The sequence below is a fragment of the Protopterus annectens genome, chromosome 11.part0 (genome assembly GCF_019279795.1).
Source record: "Protopterus annectens isolate FY-2018-M chromosome 11.part0, PAN1.0, whole genome shotgun sequence".
Taxonomy (NCBI): Eukaryota; Metazoa; Chordata; order Ceratodontiformes; family Protopteridae; genus Protopterus; species Protopterus annectens.
This window is the reverse complement of record NC_056745.1, coordinates 495,688,414-495,710,709: the sequence shown is the minus strand read 5'-3', so window position 1 is coordinate 495,710,709 and position 22,296 is coordinate 495,688,414. Positions and strand designations below refer to the sequence as shown.

The 22,296-nt window shown below is 43.1% G+C and overlaps 1 protein-coding gene across 1 annotated transcript in view; it reads left to right on the top strand.

The window, feature by feature from the left end:
• Positions 1-22,296, top strand: part of ZFC3H1 (zinc finger C3H1-type containing) — a 3,672,721-nt gene that overhangs the window by 2,648,390 nt on the left and 1,002,035 nt on the right. The window contains exon 21 of the mRNA XM_044087220.1: positions 21,396-21,645. Coding sequence (XP_043943155.1) covers positions 21,396-21,645 — 250 coding nt within the window. The remainder of the gene's footprint in view (positions 1-21,395; positions 21,646-22,296) is intronic.

Here is a 22,296-nt window from a genome sequence, read left to right as displayed (position 1 = left end):
TCAGTCTTTCCTGCCGCGCGGTGCCCGAAGCAGAAGCAGTTCGCAAGTGCCGGTCGGTCAGCTCCTGTGTTTTTCATATCCGAAGTCATCAAAAAAGCTAAGTACCCCGTTGGGGATCTTTTTCTTGCCTCAGCCGATGTCAGAAAAAACTGAAAAAGTTAATAACTGTTTGTCTTGTGGTAAACAAATACCTCATAAGGATTTCCATTCTTTCTGCCTCCCCTGCCTTGGCCCAGACCACGACGTCTCGGCCTGTGCTGCCTGTGCTTGCTTCAATAAGCGCACCCTCAGGCGCCGGGCAGAGTTTGCTGAAGACTTTTTTGGCGACAAATTCTCCTATAACATGCCGTCGGAACAACCAACACCTCATATTTCCAAAAAACGGAAGGACCGGGACCGACATCCTCGGCCCGCGACTTCCACCGACACTACGCCAAAAATTACCGCGAGTGCATCGGTCTCTTCTGAGGCGGTTGTTCCACCGCTCCGGACCGACGACACCGCTTTACCGATCACTCCGGCCCCGGAGCCGGTGGTTGATTTTCCTCCAGATTCTGAAGCCCAAGATTTGCCTGAGACCATACCAGTGGACAAGGTTACTCCAGCACGTGGGGCAGCTAGGCCCCCTATGTCTATGTCTATCAAGGCCTACACACGTGCTAAGGCTGCTAGCCAGGCTAAGTCTCATCCTCCTAAAGCTCTGCCTCAGCCCACTACTGATAAACAAATCATGTCTTTAGCTGCAGATTTAATTTCTTTAATCAGAGGCTCACAGGCCCATCCTGACAGAGGATCTCAGCCACCTTCTGACAAAAGGCCCAGGGTTGAGCATACAGACACCCTTTCTTCAAATGAAGCCTCTGGTGACTCTGATCACTCAGATACCCAAGAAGAGTCCTTCCAGGCCTACGAGGATTCTGATGCAGAGGATTCTATCCCCTCCTGAGGATATTTCTTTTGGGGAAATTCTCCACTCCATGAGAGAGCACTTCCAGTGGCAAGGCCAGGAATTCTCCGATTCCAGGAAACGGCTTCGTACCTTCCTTAAGCTACCCCAACACAGGCCTTTAGCTATCCCTCCAGTGCTAGATGTTCTGAATGATGTGTACTCAGATTCGAGTGCTTCTCCTGATTCTCTCCCCCCTGCTGCTGTCAAGCCGGACAGATACTACAGGGCTCCTGAAACTCACAAACATTTCTTTAAGGCCCATGCTGTTGATCTAGAAACAATTTCCCAGGGGCCCAAAGGGGTGACGACATCCACGGCCAAGAATCCTTTGCCCTCAGATAGGGAAGCAAGGTCCCTGGAGAGGTGGGGCAAAAAAGTTTATACCTCAACCACACTGGCCATGAGAGCCCTCAATTGTCTTTTTCATATGTTTCAGTATCAGGATTTCTTGATGGATGATTTACAGAAAAAGTTAGCCTCTCCTGAGCCTTTAGATAGAAAGGCCTTATGATGTGGTTCACAACACACAGCAGGTTAGCAATCATTTTCGTCAGTGTGGATATGATGCATTGGAAGCTTCATGTAGGGGTAGCTATGACAGGGGCCGTCATACGTAGACATGCATGGTTAAAAGTACAGCCATTACCAGATCATGTTAAAGCAAAGCTTCTAGATGCACCTCTGGAAAAGCACAAGCTATTTGGTACTAATGTTCAGGATGTGTTGAAATCAATTGAGGAAAAGGCTAAATCAGTGCAAACAGTCAAGGATTTCCTCCAGGTTCAGCCTCCTAGGTTCAGCAGGAATTGGCCTTCTAAGAACTGGTCCTTTCCGGACACTGACAAGTTTCAAAGGGGAAAAAACAGGTGTGCCCGAGGAAGAGGGCAATACAGAGGCTCCTACAGGGGACGCCAATGGCAACCGACTAATCAGAGAGGTGGCGCGGGGACTTCCCCTGCCCCACAAGGACAATCACAATGACTTGACTTTGACACCGCCGACCAAGGCTCAAAGAGAAGCACCTTTAGATGGAAAATTATCCTTATTTTCAAAAAATTGGCACATTTTAACAAAGGACAAATGGATTCTGGACATAATAGACCAAGGCTACAGGTTCCATTTCCATACTTTACCAACAAGACAAGGCATGCCAAACCTGCCACAAAATCAAAGGGCAGAGGCATTCGAACAAATTTCAAAGCTGAGACAAATCAAAGCAATAGAAAAGGTTCCTCCTCGGGAACAAGGACAGGGATTTTACTCAAGACTGTTCCTTGTTCCAAGAAAAGAAAAGCAATGGAGACCTATACTGGACTTGTCCGCTCTAAACACTTTTCTCATTGTACCAAAATTCAAAATGCTGACGCTACAGCAACTCCTTCCCATGCTGGGCAAGGGGTCTTGGCTGGTTACTCTGGACCTCAAGGAGGCATACCTGCATGCCCCAATCAGACACAGTTGCAGAAGATACCTCAGATTTCTTGCAGGGTCAGAGCATTATCAATTCTCAGCATTGCCTTTTGGCTTATCTACTGCGCCCAGAGTATTCACGAAATGCCTGGCATCAGTAATTGCACACTGCAGACTCCAGGGGATACAAATATACCCTTACCTGGATGACTGCCTTATACAAGCGGACAGCAAGCAAGCCTTGACAAAAAACTTGAATTATGTCATTCACTTACTACAGGCTTTGGGATACACAGTCAACTTACAAAAATCAAGACTACCATCCCAACAAATAACCTTTCTAGGAGCCAGACTAGAGACAGAATCACAAATGGCTTACCTCACAGAAGAGAAGCAAGAACAATTACCACATTACTTCAAAAGCTCACCCAGATGACTGCAAGGAAAATCCTGCAGGTCCTGGGTTTCATGGAATCTTGCATTCTACTGATTCCACTGGCAAGACTACACATGAGAAAACTACAATGGTACCTAAAAAGTTTATGGTCTCAACACAGCCACAACTTAGAAGCAATTATCCCACTCATCCCATGTCTACAAAGGGAATTTTTGTGGTGGGCCCAAGCAAGCCAGTTAAACAAAGGTATGCCTTTCAACAAGCCTCAAACAAGCCAAACCATTACAACAGACGCCTCAGACCATGGATGGGGGGCGCACATGGAGGGCAAATGTATTCAAGGGCAATGGACTCCCCGGGAAGTACATCTGCACATCAATCAAAAAGAGATGTTAGCAGTAATGCATGCAATCGAGGCCTTAGGAAAATATCTTCAGCAAGGTCATCTACTAATAAAGACAGACAACACCACTGTTATGTGGTACATAAACAAGCAGGGAGGTACTCATTCTTACCCCCTTTACAGACTAACAATGACTCTTTGGGAAAAATCCCTGAAACTGAACATACAGCTACAATCCCAGTTTGTTCCGGGCAGGGACAATGTGCTAGCGGACAGTTTAAGCAGAAACATCCTGGATCCACACGAATGGATGTTGCATCCAGACATTTTTGCACAAATAACTTCTGCATGGGGGAGGCCGGACGTAGACCTCTTTGCCTCCCACCTCAATCATCATCTGAAAAAGTTCTGCTCGAGGTCACATCATCAACAAGCCTGGAAAATAGATGCTCTCTCATTCAGCTGGAACTCTGTAACAGTCTATGCATTCCCACCTCTACCATTGATGACCAAGGTGTTATTGAAGATCAAAGCAGAGCAACCGAAAGGCGTCCTAATAGCTCCAGATTGGCCAAGACAGCACTGGTATCCATTACTAAGCAACATAACTTGCACCAAACCGTGGACCCTGCCTCTATGGTCTCCACTCTTGACTCAGCACAATTACAGGATGGTTCATCCCAACCTGCAAACTCTGCAGCTGACAGCTTGGAGGGTCCCATGATTTCTCCCCATATCTCTCTCTCCAAGGAAGTTCAACAGATATTATTAGAAGCGCGCAGACCTTCCACCAGAAAAGCTTATTCAGCCAAATGGAAGAGATTCAGCATCTGGAATACCAATAAGGGACAGGCTGCATCAGTAATGAACATCCCACAGATATTGGAATACTTGGCAGACATGCTGCATAATGGACTTTCCTATTCTTCCATAAAAATACACGCTTCAGCAATTTCATCAAGATACAACACTGATCCACCTGTGTTCTCACATCCTTTGCTAAGACAATTTCTAAGAGGGGTAAAGAATATCAAACCTCCCAGAAAACCACCAGTGCCTGCATGGGATCTCAATTTCGTGTTGGAAAAATTAACTCTTCCGCCCTTTGAACCAGCAGCATCTGCAGAGTTGCAATTTCTTTCCTGGAAAACAGTTTTCCTGTTGGCAATAACCTCAGCAAGAAGAGTTTCGGAGATACAGGCCCTCATGGCAGTACCTCCATTCCTCATTTTTCATCAGGACAGGGTTTCTTTAAGAACCAATCCTTCTTTTATGCCAAAAGTGATATCCAGGGTGTCTCTAAATCAAGCAATTCACCTGCCTACTTTCTTCCCCAATCCTCAAAATAAAGGGGAAAAGCTGCTGCACACTTTGGACATTCACAGACAACTACACTACTACTTGGACAGAACAAAGGCCAACAGAAAGTCTGACCAACTATTTGTAGCTTTCGCTCCTGGAGTGCAAGGAAAAGCAATTTCCAAACAAACAATTTCAAAATGGATTGGACATTGCATCAGATTCTGTTATTCTTTCCATGGAAAAGGTGTGCCAGCCAATGTCAGACCACACTCAACCAGAGCTACAGCCACCTCCACAGCCTTCCTAAGAGAGGTGGCTACAAAGGACATTCTAGAAGCTGCTACATGGAGCTCCGTGCATACATTTTCCAAGCACTACAACCTCCCTTTATATTCCAGATCCCGAGCAGGCTTTGCTTCTGCAGTCCTGCAGGGCATTTTAGCTACACCATCCTTATCTTAGAGCCTACCACCCCCAGCTTGGCTATGGTATTCAACCCATATGTAAGGACTGCAGTTGCATTCTTGAAGGACATAGTACAGTTTTGTACCTACCATAAATGTAGATGTCCGATATATATGCAACTGCAGTCAGATTTTCCCTCCCTCCTACCCCTCTGTGCATTGGGTCCACTTTCCTTTTATACTTAGCTGGGGATATCTGTTATGGTGTATCTGTTTATTGCTATTGTGTATGTCTGGAATTTTTTTTATCCAGTTCTAATTTTAGCCTTTCTTGGAGGGCACCTGGCATCTGGGGCAAGAAACACTGAGGAAGATGGCGTCTGCTGATGCTTTTATACCCCAGCCGCTCTGACGTCGGGGAGGAGGCGACATCAGCCGATGTCGGACCCAGACTTTGGAATCTGGCCGACCGAGGGCTGCCTGAGGCAGGACAACCCATATGTAAGGACTGCAGTTGCATATCTATCGGACATCTACATTTATGGTAGGTACAAAACTGTACTGTACTGCACCCAGGCCTGCAGACTCTCAAGCTTTCAGCATGGCTTATATACTAAAAACTAACAAGGAGTCCCTGTTAAGCAAACAGGTTTTAGACACCTTCACAGAGGCAAGAAGGCCCAGCACAAGAAAATCATATGCAGGAAAATGGAAAAGATTCTGCTCCTGGAAACAGTCAGAAGGGGGTGGTACTTCCCAACCTTCCATCCCTCTTATCCTGGATTACCTAGCAGAGTTGCTCAATAGTGGCCTTTCTTTCTCCTCTGCTAAAATCCATGCATCGACCATCTCTGCTCATTATGATTCAGACCCACCCCTCTTCTCTCATCCTTTGATTAAGCAGTTCCTCAGAGGGGCTTCTAATATCAGGCCTTCCGGAAGGCCTCCGACGCCACCCTGGAACCTGAATTATGTGTCAGAGAAACTAACATTACCTCCTTTTGAACCTGCCGCTTCAACAGAATTGAAACACCTATCTTGGAAGACTGCCTTCCTACTAGCTATCACCTGTGCCAGAAGGGTCTCGGAACTTCAGGCTCTCATGGCTGTCGAGCAGGGTCTAGGGCAGGGTTTGCCTCTGCAATTCTGCAGGGCCTCCTGACCCTTACCTAGGACTCAGCCTATCCTTCCACCCTTTTCCTCAGCTTTGGCAATCTCCCAAGGTTATGACTGCAGCAGTGAAACACAAAGAACATAGTACAGTTGTGTACACTTACCATAAATGTAGATGTTCGAGTGTATTCACTGTTGCAGTCTTGGTTTCCCTCTCTCCATCCCCCATTTAACATCTTCCCCTAGGGGGACACAAGCTTCCCTAGGTGGCTTTTAGCCACCAGGACCACATCTCTCTTTTCCCTTGTGCTTCTGACAGGTTAGGGCAAGAAAAACTGATTTAATGACGTTGGCTGCCTTGCTTTTTAGCAATGATAAAACATTGACTCTGGTATTCGTGCCGACCAAGGGCTACCACAGCCGGGATAACCCACAGGTGATGACTGTAACAGTAAATACACTCGAACATCTACATTTATGGTAAGTGTACATAACTGTACTTTGTTCGGCATCTACCAGTCCCCCATGGGTGCTGGATAACTGAGAGTCTACTCTACTTAATTAGTTGCCTTGGCTCCACTGCGCATGAATGATAAAACCTCAGAAGTCGCAATGGCTAAATCAAAGCATTCGGATTCTGAATCTGAAAGTTGTATAAAGGCAAAAAAGAAGCATCACTGTTCATTCAATGATGAATGGTTAAAAGAAGACAATTTTAAGAATTGGTTGGGTAAAAAAACAGAGTCTGAAGCAGAATGCAAAATTTGCCGTCACACATTTACAGTAAAGTAGGAGGGACGCAGATCGGTATTAGTGCATGCAACATTGGAGAAACAGAATAAAAATGTGATGCAGGTTAAGCAAAATTCAGTCATAATGAGCTTCTTCAGAAAACAAAAAAACAAAGAGGACAATCTTGTAACAGCTGCTGAAGTAACTCTAATTTACCACAGTGTTAGGCATCATCACATCTGTGCAAGTCAGGATTGCAGTACCAAAATAATGGGAACTGTTTTCCCAGAATCTAGTACTGTGATAAAGATTGCTTGCGGCAGAATGAAAGCAATTAATATAATTGAAAATGTTCTCGCTCATGCTTCACAAGAACAGTTGATCTCTGACTTACAAGAATCGAAGTACTTTTCATTAGCAACTGACTCTTCAGACAAAGGAAGCGTTAAACTTTTTCCAGTTGAAGTGCAGTATTTTTCAAAACAAGAAGGAATAAAATATGGTTAGCAAGAGTTTTTATGAAGATTCAGATGAAAAGCAGTGAGGCGATAATGGGTAAATTAGTTGAAGTGATAGAGAAAAATGGATTGGACATAAGCTGAGTGTCTGCATTTTCTGGGGATAATGCTGCAGTAAATTTTGGCAAGAACATTTCTGTGTATGAGAAACTGAAAAAAAGAAATTCTGAACTTGTTTCGGCGAATTGGAAATGACATATTCTGCATAACTGTGTTAAACAGGAATGCAAAACTTTGTCAATGGATGTTGAAATTTTCATTCTCTAAAGTTTATGCTGAATTTTCCGGATATGCCAAACGAACTGCACAGCTCCAGTCATTTTTTAAGTTTGTCGAACTTTAGTATCAAGACATTCTTCGTCGTGTAACAACGAGATGGTTATCATTACTTCCAGCACCTGAAAGATTACTTCTAGTATGACCTGCTTTGCAGTCTTCCTTTGTTTCACAGGGAGAAGAAGAATGCCGCAAAGTAATTTCGGATGCCTTTAGAGCCGAAGAAAGCGAGTCCATACCTAGGCTATACTGCTGTTTCTTGTAGAATGTTATGCAGGTATTTCAAAGCAATGTGCTAATGTTATATTATGATCAAACTACTAGTTCCAAATTGCATGATGTTATGGTTGGGTCTATATCAGCTTTTCGAAAGCTGATAACATCGAATGCCAGTTGATCGACCTCTAAAGGTCAAACATCCAAAATAGTGAAGACACGGAACAGCAATTTTTTTCCCAGGGAAAAAAATTGTTGGGCTGTTGGGAGTTTGCCATTTCCTCCACTGTGGTGTGATCTCGTAGTTAGTATATTTAAGTAAGGAGGGGTGTGGGGGGGGGGGCAAAGCCCCCCACTTTGGTTTATTTATTTATTTATTTTTGCGGAATAACAATTTTTCCCCCTGGGAAAAAAATCACTGTTCCATGTCTTCGTTATTTTGGGTGTTCTACCTTTTGTGGTCGATCAACTAGCTTTTGATAAGCTGATATTGACCCATTATGGTTGGAGTAAGATGGAAAATTGCAGATCGCAAGCAAGACATTTTATGGAAAGGCTGCTGCAGACATTCTTAAAAGAATTCCACAGGATAAGAAAAGGCACTTGGAAGCTGATGCTGATCAATTCTGCAACAAGTCCTTTAACTACCTAGACAAGGGATATAATTACCAGGATTCAGAATTTCAAACAATGAGAGCTTTAACCTTGAAAGAACCAGTAATGTGGAGGTCATTCTGGGAACTGGCAGACAAGTTGCGCATTGACATCAACAAAGGCAAGTACTGTGACGACTACTGTATTCTGTGTGACGTCCAAACAGAACTGGTGGAAAAAAATGAACGAGTAGTCGATCGATGGAAGGATTTTTTTTGCGAAATTGATACACAGGAAGTGTGGTGAGGAACTTTTTAAAGTTGTATCTTTTGCATTTTCTATACCTGTTTCGAATTCTTCATGTGAATGAACTTTCAGTGTAATGAATTCTTTGTGGACCAAAGAAAGAAAGAAATCATCTGGGACCTGGTGTTTTGCAAGGTGTGCAAAAATGTGAGGTACAGTTCTCAGTTTCATGAATTCTTGATGAGGACACCCAGATTGTTGGCAGCTGCAAGATCTAATCAGAAATGTACTTTTAAGCGCAAGTAGTTTTCGTGACTTTACCAAAGCACACAGAATGAACATTTGAAAAATTAGTTTGCAGTTGTATTATTGTTTTGAACTTTTCCTGTACATAGTATTCATTGTACAATCATTATGAATATTAACCTTATGTGAGGTGGCAACCCTAGCGCACCCCACTTTCAAATTGCTTCCAAGTACATGAACTGTAGCCATGATGTTGATAAACTTAGACTAACTATTATGAAGAAAACCATTAACTTGTGTAAGCAATATTAATCTAGTATTTAAGAGCTTGCATAGTATACAGTCTAGTAATCATGATCATAAGTGCTAATTAGGATTATACAAAACTGTATTGGATTGCTGTCACTACTTTGTTACAGTATGCTAAATAACACTAACAACAAACCAAGAAAATTAAAGAAAACATGCATGACTGCAATCATTATCATATTTATATAAATTATAATTGACCCCCTAGATATATTTCCATTTTAAAATATAAATCTGATACTATCCGTGTCATCATTAGTCAAGGATGGGTGTAGGATCCGACATCAGATCCAAGCCGGCAACTAGGAAGACAGTGCTTGAACTCAAGCTGCTCCCCTTCCCAAGATCCCTTGCTACCCACAACCCTCCAGATCTCTCTTGCCGTGATTTCTTTCAAGACGTGCTTCCTGTAGGTCAAGCGAAGAGTTTTCAGTTAAGTATCCTTTTTCCTTTCTGTTTGGGTTTTTTTTGCTTTTATGTCTCCCTAGAGTAGTTTCCTCCCCTCCTGGCAGTGTTTTAACGTAGTTATAATTTAATTTTAAGCCCCTTTCTTGGGTTCCCACCCTCGTTCTTCCCTGGTCTCTTGGTAGCCCTTTTCGCTTCCCTTCCCTTTTTTACCTTGTTCCCCCTGCCCCTCTTTATTGTTGTGCTGTGTGTGGGTGGTGGGGTTGTTGTGTGTGTGTGTTTGTGTGTGTGTGATGTCTGAAAAGCCCACTGGTTTTAAAATGTGCTTGCTGTCTGAGAGAAACACATCTTGAGGTTGAATGCAACATTTGTACCGGATTCAAACCCAGGGCTCTCCTGGATCACAGGAACAAGCTCCTGCTGAAGGGGCTGGCCAAAGGGGGGGGTCCCTTGGTTTTGGGTTCCCTTTCTAAGCTGCCTTCAGATTCCAAGAGGAATTCTTTTTCCTCTAGGGGTACTCCCGCCGAAAAGCCGAGGCTCTTAGATCACAGCTACCTGGTTCCGAGCTCTCCCTCCTTGGCTTCAGGTCCAGGCTCTTCTGGTCCAAGAGCCCTGGCTCCCTCTGTCGGATCCGAGACCTTGTATCCTCAGAGGACCTCTGATCCGATCTGACCTAGACAGCCCTCTGATCAGACCCACCCGTCATATCCGACTGCAACACCTACATCCTCAGATCCAGGTAGATCCTTGGATCTGATAGTTATTGAAGACTCTGTCTCCAGACTTAGGAGATTGGATCTGAGACTTTCAGGCAGGTCTCCTTCTTGAGACAGTAGGCCCTCAGCTAGATCGGGCCATTCCTGTCTTTCTTCCTGATCCATCAGGAGTCTGCTCCCCTCAGATATGGATAGGATGATGAGCAGCTTTCCCAAGGCCCAAATCAAGTTGAGCTTGTTACCATCCCCTGCTCACTTGCCTAGGGGATCTTTACCATCCACTGAACTCCTCTGTCCTTGACCGACCCATCTGGGTTTGGTCCCTCAGGATCAGGGCAGATACGAGGAGAGCCTGATGATGTCGGGCATTTCTTCTTTTCCCACATTGTCAGAGTCCCTGGCTGGCTCAACTCCGTTGCCGTCAGAGCTGGTGGCGCCTCGGCCCCACGAAGTCGGTGGGGTTGCTGGAGAGTGGGGGACGGGCCAGGAGCTTTCAGACCATTCCTCCCTCTGAGAGCTTCCGCACTAGACAGCTCAGGGCAAATATCGTCTGGAGGCATCGGTGCTGCATCGGGGTCACCCGTTCTGTCCTGGTCAGCTGTGACTGGTTGAGAGGAGGGGGGAGCTTCACCCAATCCATCGTTTTTCCAGGCAGTAGAAAAGACTGACTCTGGCTAGGCAGCTGCCTCTACCTTGACTCTGGATCCTCCCCAGCCCCACTTGATGTTGAGCAGCGAGACCTCATCATCCTTCCAGGGTCAGCCCTCCACTGAGCATTTTCCGATGGGCATTACCCCCATCGGGGGTCTCTGCCTCTTCTGATTCCTCTTCCTAGCTCACCGTGGAGGAGCGTCCTTAGAAGAGGACGTGCAAGAGGAGGCACTTGGACTCACCTTGAGAGTCCCTCACTGAAGACACAGATTTCGAGGAAGGAGACTGGTCCCCCAGACTTCTGTCCGAAGAGGTGTCCTTTGGGGACATCCTTGAGATCCTTAAACAGTGAATCGATTGGTCTTCCCTTGCCCCATCTTCAAAGGAATCTATGTTTTTGAAGGCTTTCTTTATTTGCCATTCTTCTAACTGGCTGTCTCCCCCTGCCAATGAGCTCATCTAGCTCACATTCAACAGGGCGTGGAAAGAGCCAGACACAATGGAACAAGTTCTCAAGAGAGCCAGTAAGTTCCTAAGTCCCCCCAAAGACGAGGCTTTTTGGAGCAAGGCCATTCCCATTGATGCTGTTGAAGTGGCTGTAGCTACAAAAAAGGAGCTCACCAAACAGAGCTCCATGGTTCATCCCCTGAACAAGGAGTCCTGGGCGATTGACCATTTCGGGAAGAGCATGTTTGCTTCAGCTACGTTCGGACTGAGAGCAACAAACTACATGGCATACTTTACCCGACTGCAAAGGGACTTGGTATCAGAGCTTTCAACCTCCCTTTGAGTTGCTACCTCTGGAAAGTCTCAAATTGGACTCTCTAAAGTTGTCTACTTTGACTTCTCTAGCGAACACCTCAATGTGGCTGATCTCCAATGCTGTGGAGGCCACCTCTTGAACAGCGGGCATTGCCATCAGGCTTCATGCCTGGTTTCACCTTTGTGGGTTGTGGAATCCTTCAAGGCATCATTCACTAATGATCCTTTCGACGGGTCAACTCTGTTTGGTCCTTCTGTCAAAGAAACGTTAACCCATAGTGAGCAGGAGGGAAAGATTCTATCCACAGTCAGGATCAGATTTTCTACTCCTCAGTGATCCTGTTCCAAAAATCAGAGGGGTAGTAAGAAACTGTGGTTCTGCAGGTCTCAGTCTTCTTTCCAGGATGCTCCACTGGAATCCTCTTCCTCCAGCTGGGGAAGGGGGTTTGATAGCAGAGGCCACCCCAGAGGCAGAGGAGGTTCGCAGAACCAGGGATCCCGGGAACCCTTCTTGGAGAAGCCCCTCCGCGCTCCTGAAGTGCTGCCCAGCTGTCCAACCATGGAGTGGGGGTCATCCCTCACCCTCTACCCACTAACCTGGACAACTGTAGCCTTAGATCAGTGGGTGTGAAACATCATGTCCAGGGCTTACTTCATACCCTTTTTTCACCCCTGTCCAGCTTAGAAATCTTTCCTGGATGTCCACCCTGCCAAAGGGTGTTCGTCCTTCTAGAAGTTCAAGACCTCCTTAAGAAAAGAGCCATCCAGGAGGTCCCAGCAGGACAGCGAGGGTCCGGAACTTACTCTCTCCTTTTTTGGTGCCCAAAATAAAACAGGGACCTACATCCCATTTTGGACCTGACTGTTTTAAATTGGTCAGTCAAGAAGTTGAAGTTCTGGATGCCACTGTTCAATCCATTCTGCCTCTTCTGTGCAAGGATGAGTGGATGTGCTCAATGGATCTCACAGATGCATACTATCACGTCAAGATTGACAGACGATCCAGGAGATACCTGCACTTCCGGCTGGGGGCCAATCACTATCAGTTTAGAACCCTGCTCTTTGGACTCGCTACATCCCTCCTGGGTGTTTGCCAAATGCATGGCAGTGGTGGCAGCTCATCTCCGGCTGCATGGTTTCCAGGTCTTCCCATACCTGGACAATTGGCTCCTCACAGCCCCCATGATGCATCAACTCACCTTGGCCACGGATTATACACAAAGCCTCTTTCAGAATCTACTCATCACAGTCAACCTGCCCAAATCCCATTTTGCCCTGTGTCAGAGCCTGGAATTTATCTGGGTCCTTTTGGACACAGTGTCAGAGATAGCAGCATTTCCCCTACGCAGAGTCGAGATGGTTCAGAACCAGGTCCATCTTTTTCTGGATCTTGAACATCCTACAGTCCACTTAATCTTGCAATTACTAGGCTCAATGGTGGCGGTGATCCAGTTAGTCCCTCTCACCTGATATCATAGAAGAGTTCTGCAATGGACCCTAGTGGTGGAATGGTCAGCTCACCTTCATCTCATGTCCATGGTCATTAGGATTTCTTAAGTCTGTAGATGTCACCTTGCTTGGTGGCTCCAAACTCAGGATGATCTTCTAGGCAGGCCCTTCTGTCTTCCCGAAGCCACAGTGACCACGGATGCCTCCCTGTTGGGGTGGAGGGGACTCATTATCAGGGAAGGACTTTTCAAGGCACCTGGTTGCCCATAGAGACCAAATTGCACATAAATGTCCTGGAGATGAGAGCAGTCCTTCTAAGACTGCAAGCCTTTCAGGACTGTCTTCTTCTCGGGACCATTGCAATTCAATCAGGCAACATGCCGGTGGTCTGGTACATCAGCAGGCAGGGGGGGAACACAATCTTATCCCCCTGTGCAGGGAAGCCAGGAGATTGTGGCAATGGGTGATGTCTTCCAGGTGCTTTCTTCTTGCAATGCACATTCGCAGCAGTTCCAACTTGTTAGCTGACAAACTCAGCAGAATTATCCTGAGTCCACATGACTCGTCCCTGAACACATCAGTGGCATGTCAAATATTTGGCCATTGGGATCTCCCTTGCTGCGATTTTTTTCTCTCTGTAGACACCCACAAATGCAGCAACTACTTTGCCCTGATTCCCTCAACAGGGTAGTCACCCAGGGACGCTCTGGTGCACGATTGGCTGTCGGGACTTCTATATGCCTATCCCCCAGCTCCCCTCATTCCCAAAGTCTTACAGAAAGCTAATCACCTGAAGACACCTGTCATCCTCATTGCCCCTTCCTGGCCTCATCAGTTGTGGTTTTTCCTCCTTTGGTCTCATCTGAGATATCTGCCTTGGATATTAGATCCCATTCCCGATTTCATTTCCCATCCTGGGGAGCTTCTTCTTCCCAACCTTCAGTCTCTTTGTCTGACTGTTGGGTACCTCCAATTCCAGTGATCCTTTCCCAGTCCAGGCTTCCTTCCCCGGTTAAGAGCATTATTTTGGCTTCTCAAAAGCCGTCTAACAAGAAGGTGTCGTCCAGAAAATGGAAGAGAGTTTCTGTTTGGGCAAAACAGCGCAATCTAGATCCCTTTTCAGCTTCTATCCTCGAAATTTTGCTGTTCCTGGCCTCTGTTTTTCAACAAGGGTCTAGTTTCTCTACGATTAAGCTCCAATTGGCAGCTGTCTCCAACTTCCATTTGAACAGAAGTCCCCCCTTTTCTTCTAGGCTGTGCAAGGCCTTTCTCAAAAGCATCTTTCTACTCAGATTTCCTGCAAAGGATCCCTCCCCTCTATGTGATCTCACTCTAGTATTGCAGTCTTGATGCAGAAACTCTTTGAGCCTGCTGTGACTTGTGATCTCAAATTCCTGTCCTGGAAGACTGCCTTTTTGGTGGTGATTACTTCGGCCAGGAGGGTCTCCAAATTGCAGGCTCTGTGCATTAAGCCCCCTTTATAGTATTGCATAAGGATAGAGTGTTTCTAAGGACTAGTCCTTCCTTTGTCCCTAAGGTAGCCACAGAGGTGAACCTTAACCAATTGATTCATCTTCCTGTGTTCTTTCCTAATTTTTCCAATAAAGGGGAATATCAGTTGCATTGTGTTGGATGTACACAGGCAGTTACATTCTTAACTCGAGAAATTAAATTTTTTAAAATTCTGATCAGCTCTTTGTTGCCATTTCTCAGGCTAGGAGAGGTAAAGCAGTTTCCAAGGTATCTATTTCCCATTGGATTGCCAGCAGTATTTCTTATATTTACAAAAGCAGACACCTGGAAGTTTCCAGACCAGTCAAAGCTCACTCTACTAGTTCGGTAGCCACATCTTCCTTCCTTCCTGGCTAAACTTTCTTTAGATGAGATTTGTGCTACTGCTGCTTGGTCTAATCCTCATACCTTTGTTGCAGATTATAAGTTGGACTTGCTGTCTAGGAGCATGGCTTCCTTTGGTTCACCTGTGCTCTGGCATATCCTTCCATGAAACCTCCCAGGGTTATTAGTAGCTGGGGACTGTAACCCATCCATGATCAATAATGACATGGATAGCATCAGATAAAGAGTTCTGTACTTACCATAACTTGGAATCTGGGCTATCCAGTGTCATTATTCATCACGTTCCCACCCTCCTTCCCCCTTCTTCTGGTGATTTGGGAGTTATGGAGAGATGTTTCCCTTAGTCCCCTTTCATCATTTTTGGCAGTCTTCACTGCCTCCTTTTACTATCCAGCAAACTCGATCTGCGGGTTATGGATAGCAAGGGATCTTGGGAAGGTGAGGAGCTTGAGCTCAGGAGTGGTCTTCCTAGTTGACGGCTCGGATCTGATGTCTGATCCTACACCCATCTGTGATGAATAATGACACTGCATAGCACAGATTCCAAGTTATGTACAAAAATTTGAAAGCACATTTGCACTGTACACAGCTGTATGCTTTGTTTTCTGCAGTGTAATCAGGCTGACGGTTCAACCTAGATGCTCATGTCTTGGTATCAGACCCTTATAGTTGGTCTGTGTGCATTGAATTTTTATGAATGTTCTTGTTTAAAGGTTATATAAGGACTCCCGATGATTCATCTAAAAGGGGTAAATAGCTAAATTAAACTGTATTATGAGGTATTGAACAATTTCCACCAATTTGATGTTTATTTCTCATTCTTGGAGTTTCTGACAATGGCTGTCTCTCAAGCGGGGTTGGTAGCATGTTTTGATTCTTCCAGAGTTTAGAGGGGGAGTGTTACCCTTGGGAAGACAGCAAAAGAATAAACACTTGGAGCTACATGAAGTCCTCCTAGTGGCTTTTGAAGGGCAGCAACTTCAAGGGCTGCTTCTGATTTGGTCTTGCAAACAGTAAAACATGTAGTGCATAAACAAGCAAGGAGGCTCACTCTTGTACTGCATGTGTGAAGTTGCAGCTTAAATGTGGATGGTGGTCCAGAGACAGAGGAATCCCTCTTCCCAACAGTAGACATGCTGGCAAAGGGAATATGCTGATGGATGTCTTGAGTTGATTCTGTAGTACTTTTAAGCTAACTTTTCAGGAGTCACTTTCCAGTGAATAGCTGGAAGAGACTGTCCAACTTGCCTCTCATAAATATGTAGTGCTCACCCTTTTCTGCTCTGTGTAGTATGACAGAATGTGTGTGTGTGTGTGTGTGTGTGTGTGGGGGTGCACACTTGTTAACCAACACTGTAACGTCTTAAAGTTAACCCAGCAGCAGTGCCTAGTGAGGTGACTGGCTTGCTCAGTCACACAGTAGGCAAATGGAGGCTGTTGGAGTCAAATCTGCAGCAAGGAATCGATCTTAGTAGATCATTCTCTCAACATCAGACTACCAGCTGCATTTTTATTCAATAGCCAAGGAGATTTCTAAATGTCTTCCCTTCAGTCTTTCTGATTCTATATCTCATGTTTAAATTCAAGCTAGAAATATGAGAACTCATCCTTGTCTGGCTTGGGTAGCAGAGAAATGGTATAGTTCTTAACATTTGGCTCCCTAATGGTTCAGATGATCCTCCTGGCGTAAGCCAAAAGCCAAATAAGTCCTCCCTTTTCAGTGCTACTTGTGGCTACACCTCAGAGCATAGTTCTTGTAGCAGACACTCAGATACTGTTGGATCTGTTAGTACTTGAAGCAGATGGGAAGGCTTCTACTTGAGGGGACATACTCTGCCAGTTAGAACATATTTTCCCTTTCTGTGGAAGAGGTATCCTGTACCTCCACCATGCTTTTCCATGCAGCTGCTCCTGATCTTGTTTTGTATCTTATGAGACTGTTTATTTCCATAGTCAAGGTTTATATGTATGCATGCCAACTTTTTTCCTCCACATATGACTTAAGGTTAGGACTGCATCTTGTATTGATTGGTCAGATACCCTTTAAGAGGGATGTTGTGCATCACCACTCCACCTTTGAAGAACTCTGGTTCACCTCAGGGCCTGAATTTTCATGATTGACATACTGTCCTTTTCTGTTCCTTCTTTCCTGATATTAAGTTTATTTTTCAGAGCCATTTTTATGTTGGCCATCACCTTTGCTAACAGCAACTTGGTGCTTCACAGCCTCCTTTTTCCAGAAAGTTATGCCACCCCCTGTCTGCTGTTGAAGTTCAGTTATATATTTATATGTACTCATAAACAATACAGATATCAAATCCTTTGTTTTGGTTAGCTTTACTCAGATTATTTTTCTCCAACTCTTACAGCTATGTTGCTTCCCAGTCTTTTTGTACCTTATTGCTTATCCTTATTAGTCACTTATTTTCCTGAATTCTTTTCATCCTCCTCTTATACCCTACCACTAGCTACAATTCCTCCCCTGTCCATTTACCTTCCCGCTAATTTCCATAACTTCTCCGTTCATATCTTTTCTCAATTTGTAAGCTACATTTTACTTATCTCTTTGCAAATTATTACTGTTTGATCTTTTCCCTGCAACCATCATGCTATAAATACATTAACTGTTGTATGTTATTTCTGTACTCAGGAATTTGTCATTTTGTTAATTTCTCTCTTTTTTGTCTTAAAATGCTATATTCTTGTAACACAGATTTAAAAATCATGTGAGTAAGGTCATGTATAGATGGTTTTGCTCTGCAGTTATAAATGTACATCATGTATAACTTCAGTGTGGAGATATTCTACCCGGCCCTCCACTGAAAATGGGTTTGACCCAGTCAGACTTTTCCTGGTAACAAATACAAAATAAAATAATGTTTCTTTATTTTTTGTAAAGGGTGCTCATGTAGTTGTTGTGAGCACACTGGCAGGCTCACTGGCCAGGTGTATTTAAAAGTGAGATTTATGGTCATCTGGCATTTAATGACATAAATGCATACCCTTTAGTTTCTAAGAAAAAAAGCTAAAAAGGAGAAAAAAAAACAAATTGAAGTCCCACTAAAGAAGGGTCATGTATGAGATCATTTGCTGCAGTATTTCTTTTGTTTATGGGTCATTACTTGCACAAATGCACCTTTTTCTGTGCTTTCTTCAGAATTTTTGCAGTTGGGTAAGTGTTGCTGTTCTTTGCCATGCATTTTATTTAAACAAAGGTGCGTTCTTTGCATTTTAACGTGAAACCAAGTTACTTATTATTCTAGCTCATTTCAAATGAGCACTTTTGTACCTGCTAGGGACTTCGAGACTACAGTAAATTGCCTTCACTTCTAAAATATTTTTCAAATCGTGTTCTTTTCTCTTGATGGCTTTTAAATGATTCATGGCCATACATGACTAATGAAGGAATCTGTATAATTTTTAAACATTATGCCATAAACTGGTTAGAGCTCCCCCAATTCCTGCACTTCATACAGTTAACACTGGCCCAAAAAATCTTCTCAGATCCTACAAAAACACCGGCCCTGCTATACCACCAACAGACCACTCTGCTCCACCGACAAACACTATATAAAAGCCTATATATCCAAAAATCAAGCAGGTGATTCCCTCTTCACAAACTCTGTGGGAAAAGTCTGGAATGAAGTGGACATTACTACCACAGCATCCCTAGCTCAATTCAAAACAACTTTAGAAAAACACCTCTTAAGCAAATGGCTGTGTCCTTGCTATATCCCTGACTAACAGCTACCTATCAATCTCTAACAGCCACCTCTCCATCTCTGGTCCTGTCACTACCTCAGTATAATCTACTTGTCTTTCTATTACACCTTCCTCAGTATACTCTAGCTGTTAGTTGCTTACCAGTAAGTCTCAGTATTAACCCTTATGATAGGTAGAAATACCTCTGTTTTCTCAATATCGCCATTTATATACTTGCAAATAATGAATGTTCATTTCAAACTCTAGATTGCCATTATTTTATAATGTAATGTTATATACTTAGTAAATCTGGATTGCTCATTCAAAACTTTGGAATTCCTATTGTTCTTTATCAATGTAATATTTGCTTATACTATGCCATTAAACTTTATTTTATTGAGTGTCTAACTTCCTTATGTGTATAAAATTAGGACTAAATAGTATGTAGTTCACTATTCTCTGATCCTTGTACTGTTACTGTTATGTTATAACTGGAGCTTTTCTCGCCGGTCCTCCACTGAAAAAGGATGCGTCTCCAGTCTGACTTTCCCGGTAAACAAATGTAAAATAATAAAAATTATTTATGTATATTTGTTTACGGGCTAGTGCACTGATCAATATCGACCATTTTCAGGCTCAGCTAAGGTGAAATACAAAACATTTCACAAACAAAAAATACAGAAATATAAATAAGAGAATAGGTCAGACTAATTACATAGAAAAAAAGTGTATGTATACATTCCAGTGAACAAGACCAGTGCACTGTGCAATCGGAGTGTAATCTACAGTATATATATTACTTTCTAAAGTGTGTCAATCTTAGGTGGATCTTGAAAGAGGTGAAGAGACTCTTAAAGGAGATAGGCTAGTTGATATATCCTGTACTGAAGCAGGAGCATTTGACTTGGATGAAGAAGTGCTTTCTGAGTTGTATTCTGAATTTTTATTAAGTGTTTGTGTCCTTAATGTTGATGGGTAGAGCTTGCCAAAAGAGTAGGTGCCTGAGAGGAGAAAGCATGTGCTGTGGTGCCTGAGATTAGAAAGCATGTGCTGTGCTGTGGAATTTGGTTCCTGAGACAATGAGAGTTGATGTATCTTGTGGGTGGTAGTGTGTTGGGTTGTTTGAGGAGGTGGTAATTTCTTCTACTTATTAGCTTGGTTATGTTTTTCATGGACGTTGAGTAGTTTCATATGCTGTGAGTAAATAACTGTTAAAAATTATTAACATATTAGAAAAGGAGAAATGTTTTTTGGCAATTCATCTAAGAGAGTTCCTGCTTGTTGCTGGTTTGATGTTACTTATCCAGTAGCTACAATTTATTTTTGCACGCAAATCCCACATTTGTAGATATGTATGTGCTCAGCTTGACATACGCCACAGCAAATGCAGCATGCACATAAGATATGCTTAATCCCAGAGCTCATAGCATAGGTTTGATGTCCCAAAAAGAGAAGCCCCTGGTAAATCCAGTAGAAATAAGTCCAACAGAATTCAAGTAATAAATCCACCGGAACCAAAAAGCACAATAAATAGTTTATTGGTAAAAACGCAACTTCACAGTTTCACTAAAATAGTTTCATCAGGCATAAAATCAATAGACTATCTGTTCCATTATATATAGTGTGTACTTACTTGAATTTTGTTGGACTTCTACTGGATTTACCAGGGGCTTCTCTTTTTGTTTTTTTTTTTTTTTTTACAATTTGTGCTTTTTGGTGAAGCCTATGGACATGACTAGCACAAGATGTTTCTCCAAAAGGATCGTTAAATGTCACAGAATTAGTTAACATTACTGGAAATCCTCTGTTTTCTATTGTCACTGAAAATAATATGATCGAGAATATGAATGGAGATGCTGGAGGTAATAATTTTCAGAATTATACTATCAAAGTTGAATTGAAACATTCGAACGAAAAATGACAGCACTGAAATGACTGCGGTGGCAACGTTTTAGTTTTGATACCCATCTTAAATACAAACTTGTTCCAAGAGGTCTTTGAATATTAGTAATGCCAACATATGGCGCAAAATATCCAGAGCTACTGAAATGTTGACAAACTCATAATCTAACTTATTCATTACTTTATATGCAGCTCATGAATAACTTCTTTCAACCTATTGAAACTGCATTAAAAAAAGAAATTGAGCAGATGTATACTGAGTTGATATCAGATAATGAATTAAATCAACATTCCCATTTACTACATGATACTATTGAGCGAATTAAGTATTATAAAATTAAACTTATTTCTACAAAGAAAAGGAAGCTCCAAAGTGACTATAATGATTTTAAAACCGGGCGCGTCTTCATGTGGATCAGTTGCAAGCCTGAATCTACAACATATGATAAATGACGAGACCCATCAGGAATTGCTACAACAGAGATGCTGAAACCATCGGAACATGTAGAATCCACTCCAGTTATCTTGGACTCAAAGTATCTGCTGTCGACCCTTTAGACCCTATGGATTTTCCTATACTACAAAAGTCTCCTCTCCCATTTGTACAGCAGAAAAAGAGGAAGAAATTGTTCAGCAGTGCCCAGCAAGGAAAGAAAACTCCGTATCGGCAAAGGAACCGCGTTTATTAATGGCTGACAACACTCTTAAATCGGACATTGTATTCAGTCTATCCAGGTATGTCCTACCATGCGAAGAATTAAAGGACTGTCTTTTGTCCCAGTGAGTACAATAGATGTTGAGACTGTATTGTCAGAGTTTAAAAACTTTACAAGAAACTTACAAATGAAATTTATGTTTGGAGAAAGTGCCTGTATTGAGTGTAATCTTATGAAAAGGAAAAGTATTTATTCCAAAACCAGTTTCAGGTATACAACCATTTGAACATGTGGTTGAGAAGGAAATATATTCCTTATATGAGAATTCTAGTAATAAAAGAGCATTCTATAACTTCACTAAAGAATATGCAGCAGTTAATGCCCTTATAAAGAATAATGAGAGAGCAATAAAGCCAGCAGACAAAGGGAGAGGAGTTGTCATCCTGGATACAAACTATTATACTCTCTGTGTATCAAATGCTCAGTACAGGTAAATATAGAAAAATTAATAATACTGATAAAAATAAAAAGCCACAGTGGTACAGCCGTAGCGTTGTTGCTTCGCATCAAGAGGTTCTCCTCTTCGATTCTCGGCTGGAGTGCCTTCTGTGTGGAGTCTGCATGTCCTCCCTGCGGTCAAGTGGCCTCCGAAAGACGTGCGTGAATGGGTGTGCCTTCACTGAAGGTTGGGCGTTGGGCTGGAAACTCGGCACCATAAAAAATCTACTGCCAGTCATTAGCGGACTGGAGTTCCACTGTGGTGACCCCTAACCGGGAAAAGCCGAAAAGACAAAGAAATAATAATACTGATAAAAATAAGATTATTAAGCATATAAATGATAAATACATGATATTTACATGAAAGAGGATATTAATTTTCCTTTGTATAACTATCGTATAGTGAGTGCTCCAGTTACACCAATAATCTATGGCATTCCCAAGCTGCATAAAAAGACATCACACCACCATTGAGACCCATAATCTCAGCAAGAGGCTGGTCTACAAAACCAATTTCAAAGTATATTGATTTGGAAGTGAAAACAAATTTTAAAATGGGTGTTTACTATCATTAAGGACTCATCAAAATTTCTTAGTGATTTATATAAATGGGGCAAAGATGTAAGTATTACTTTGCTATACT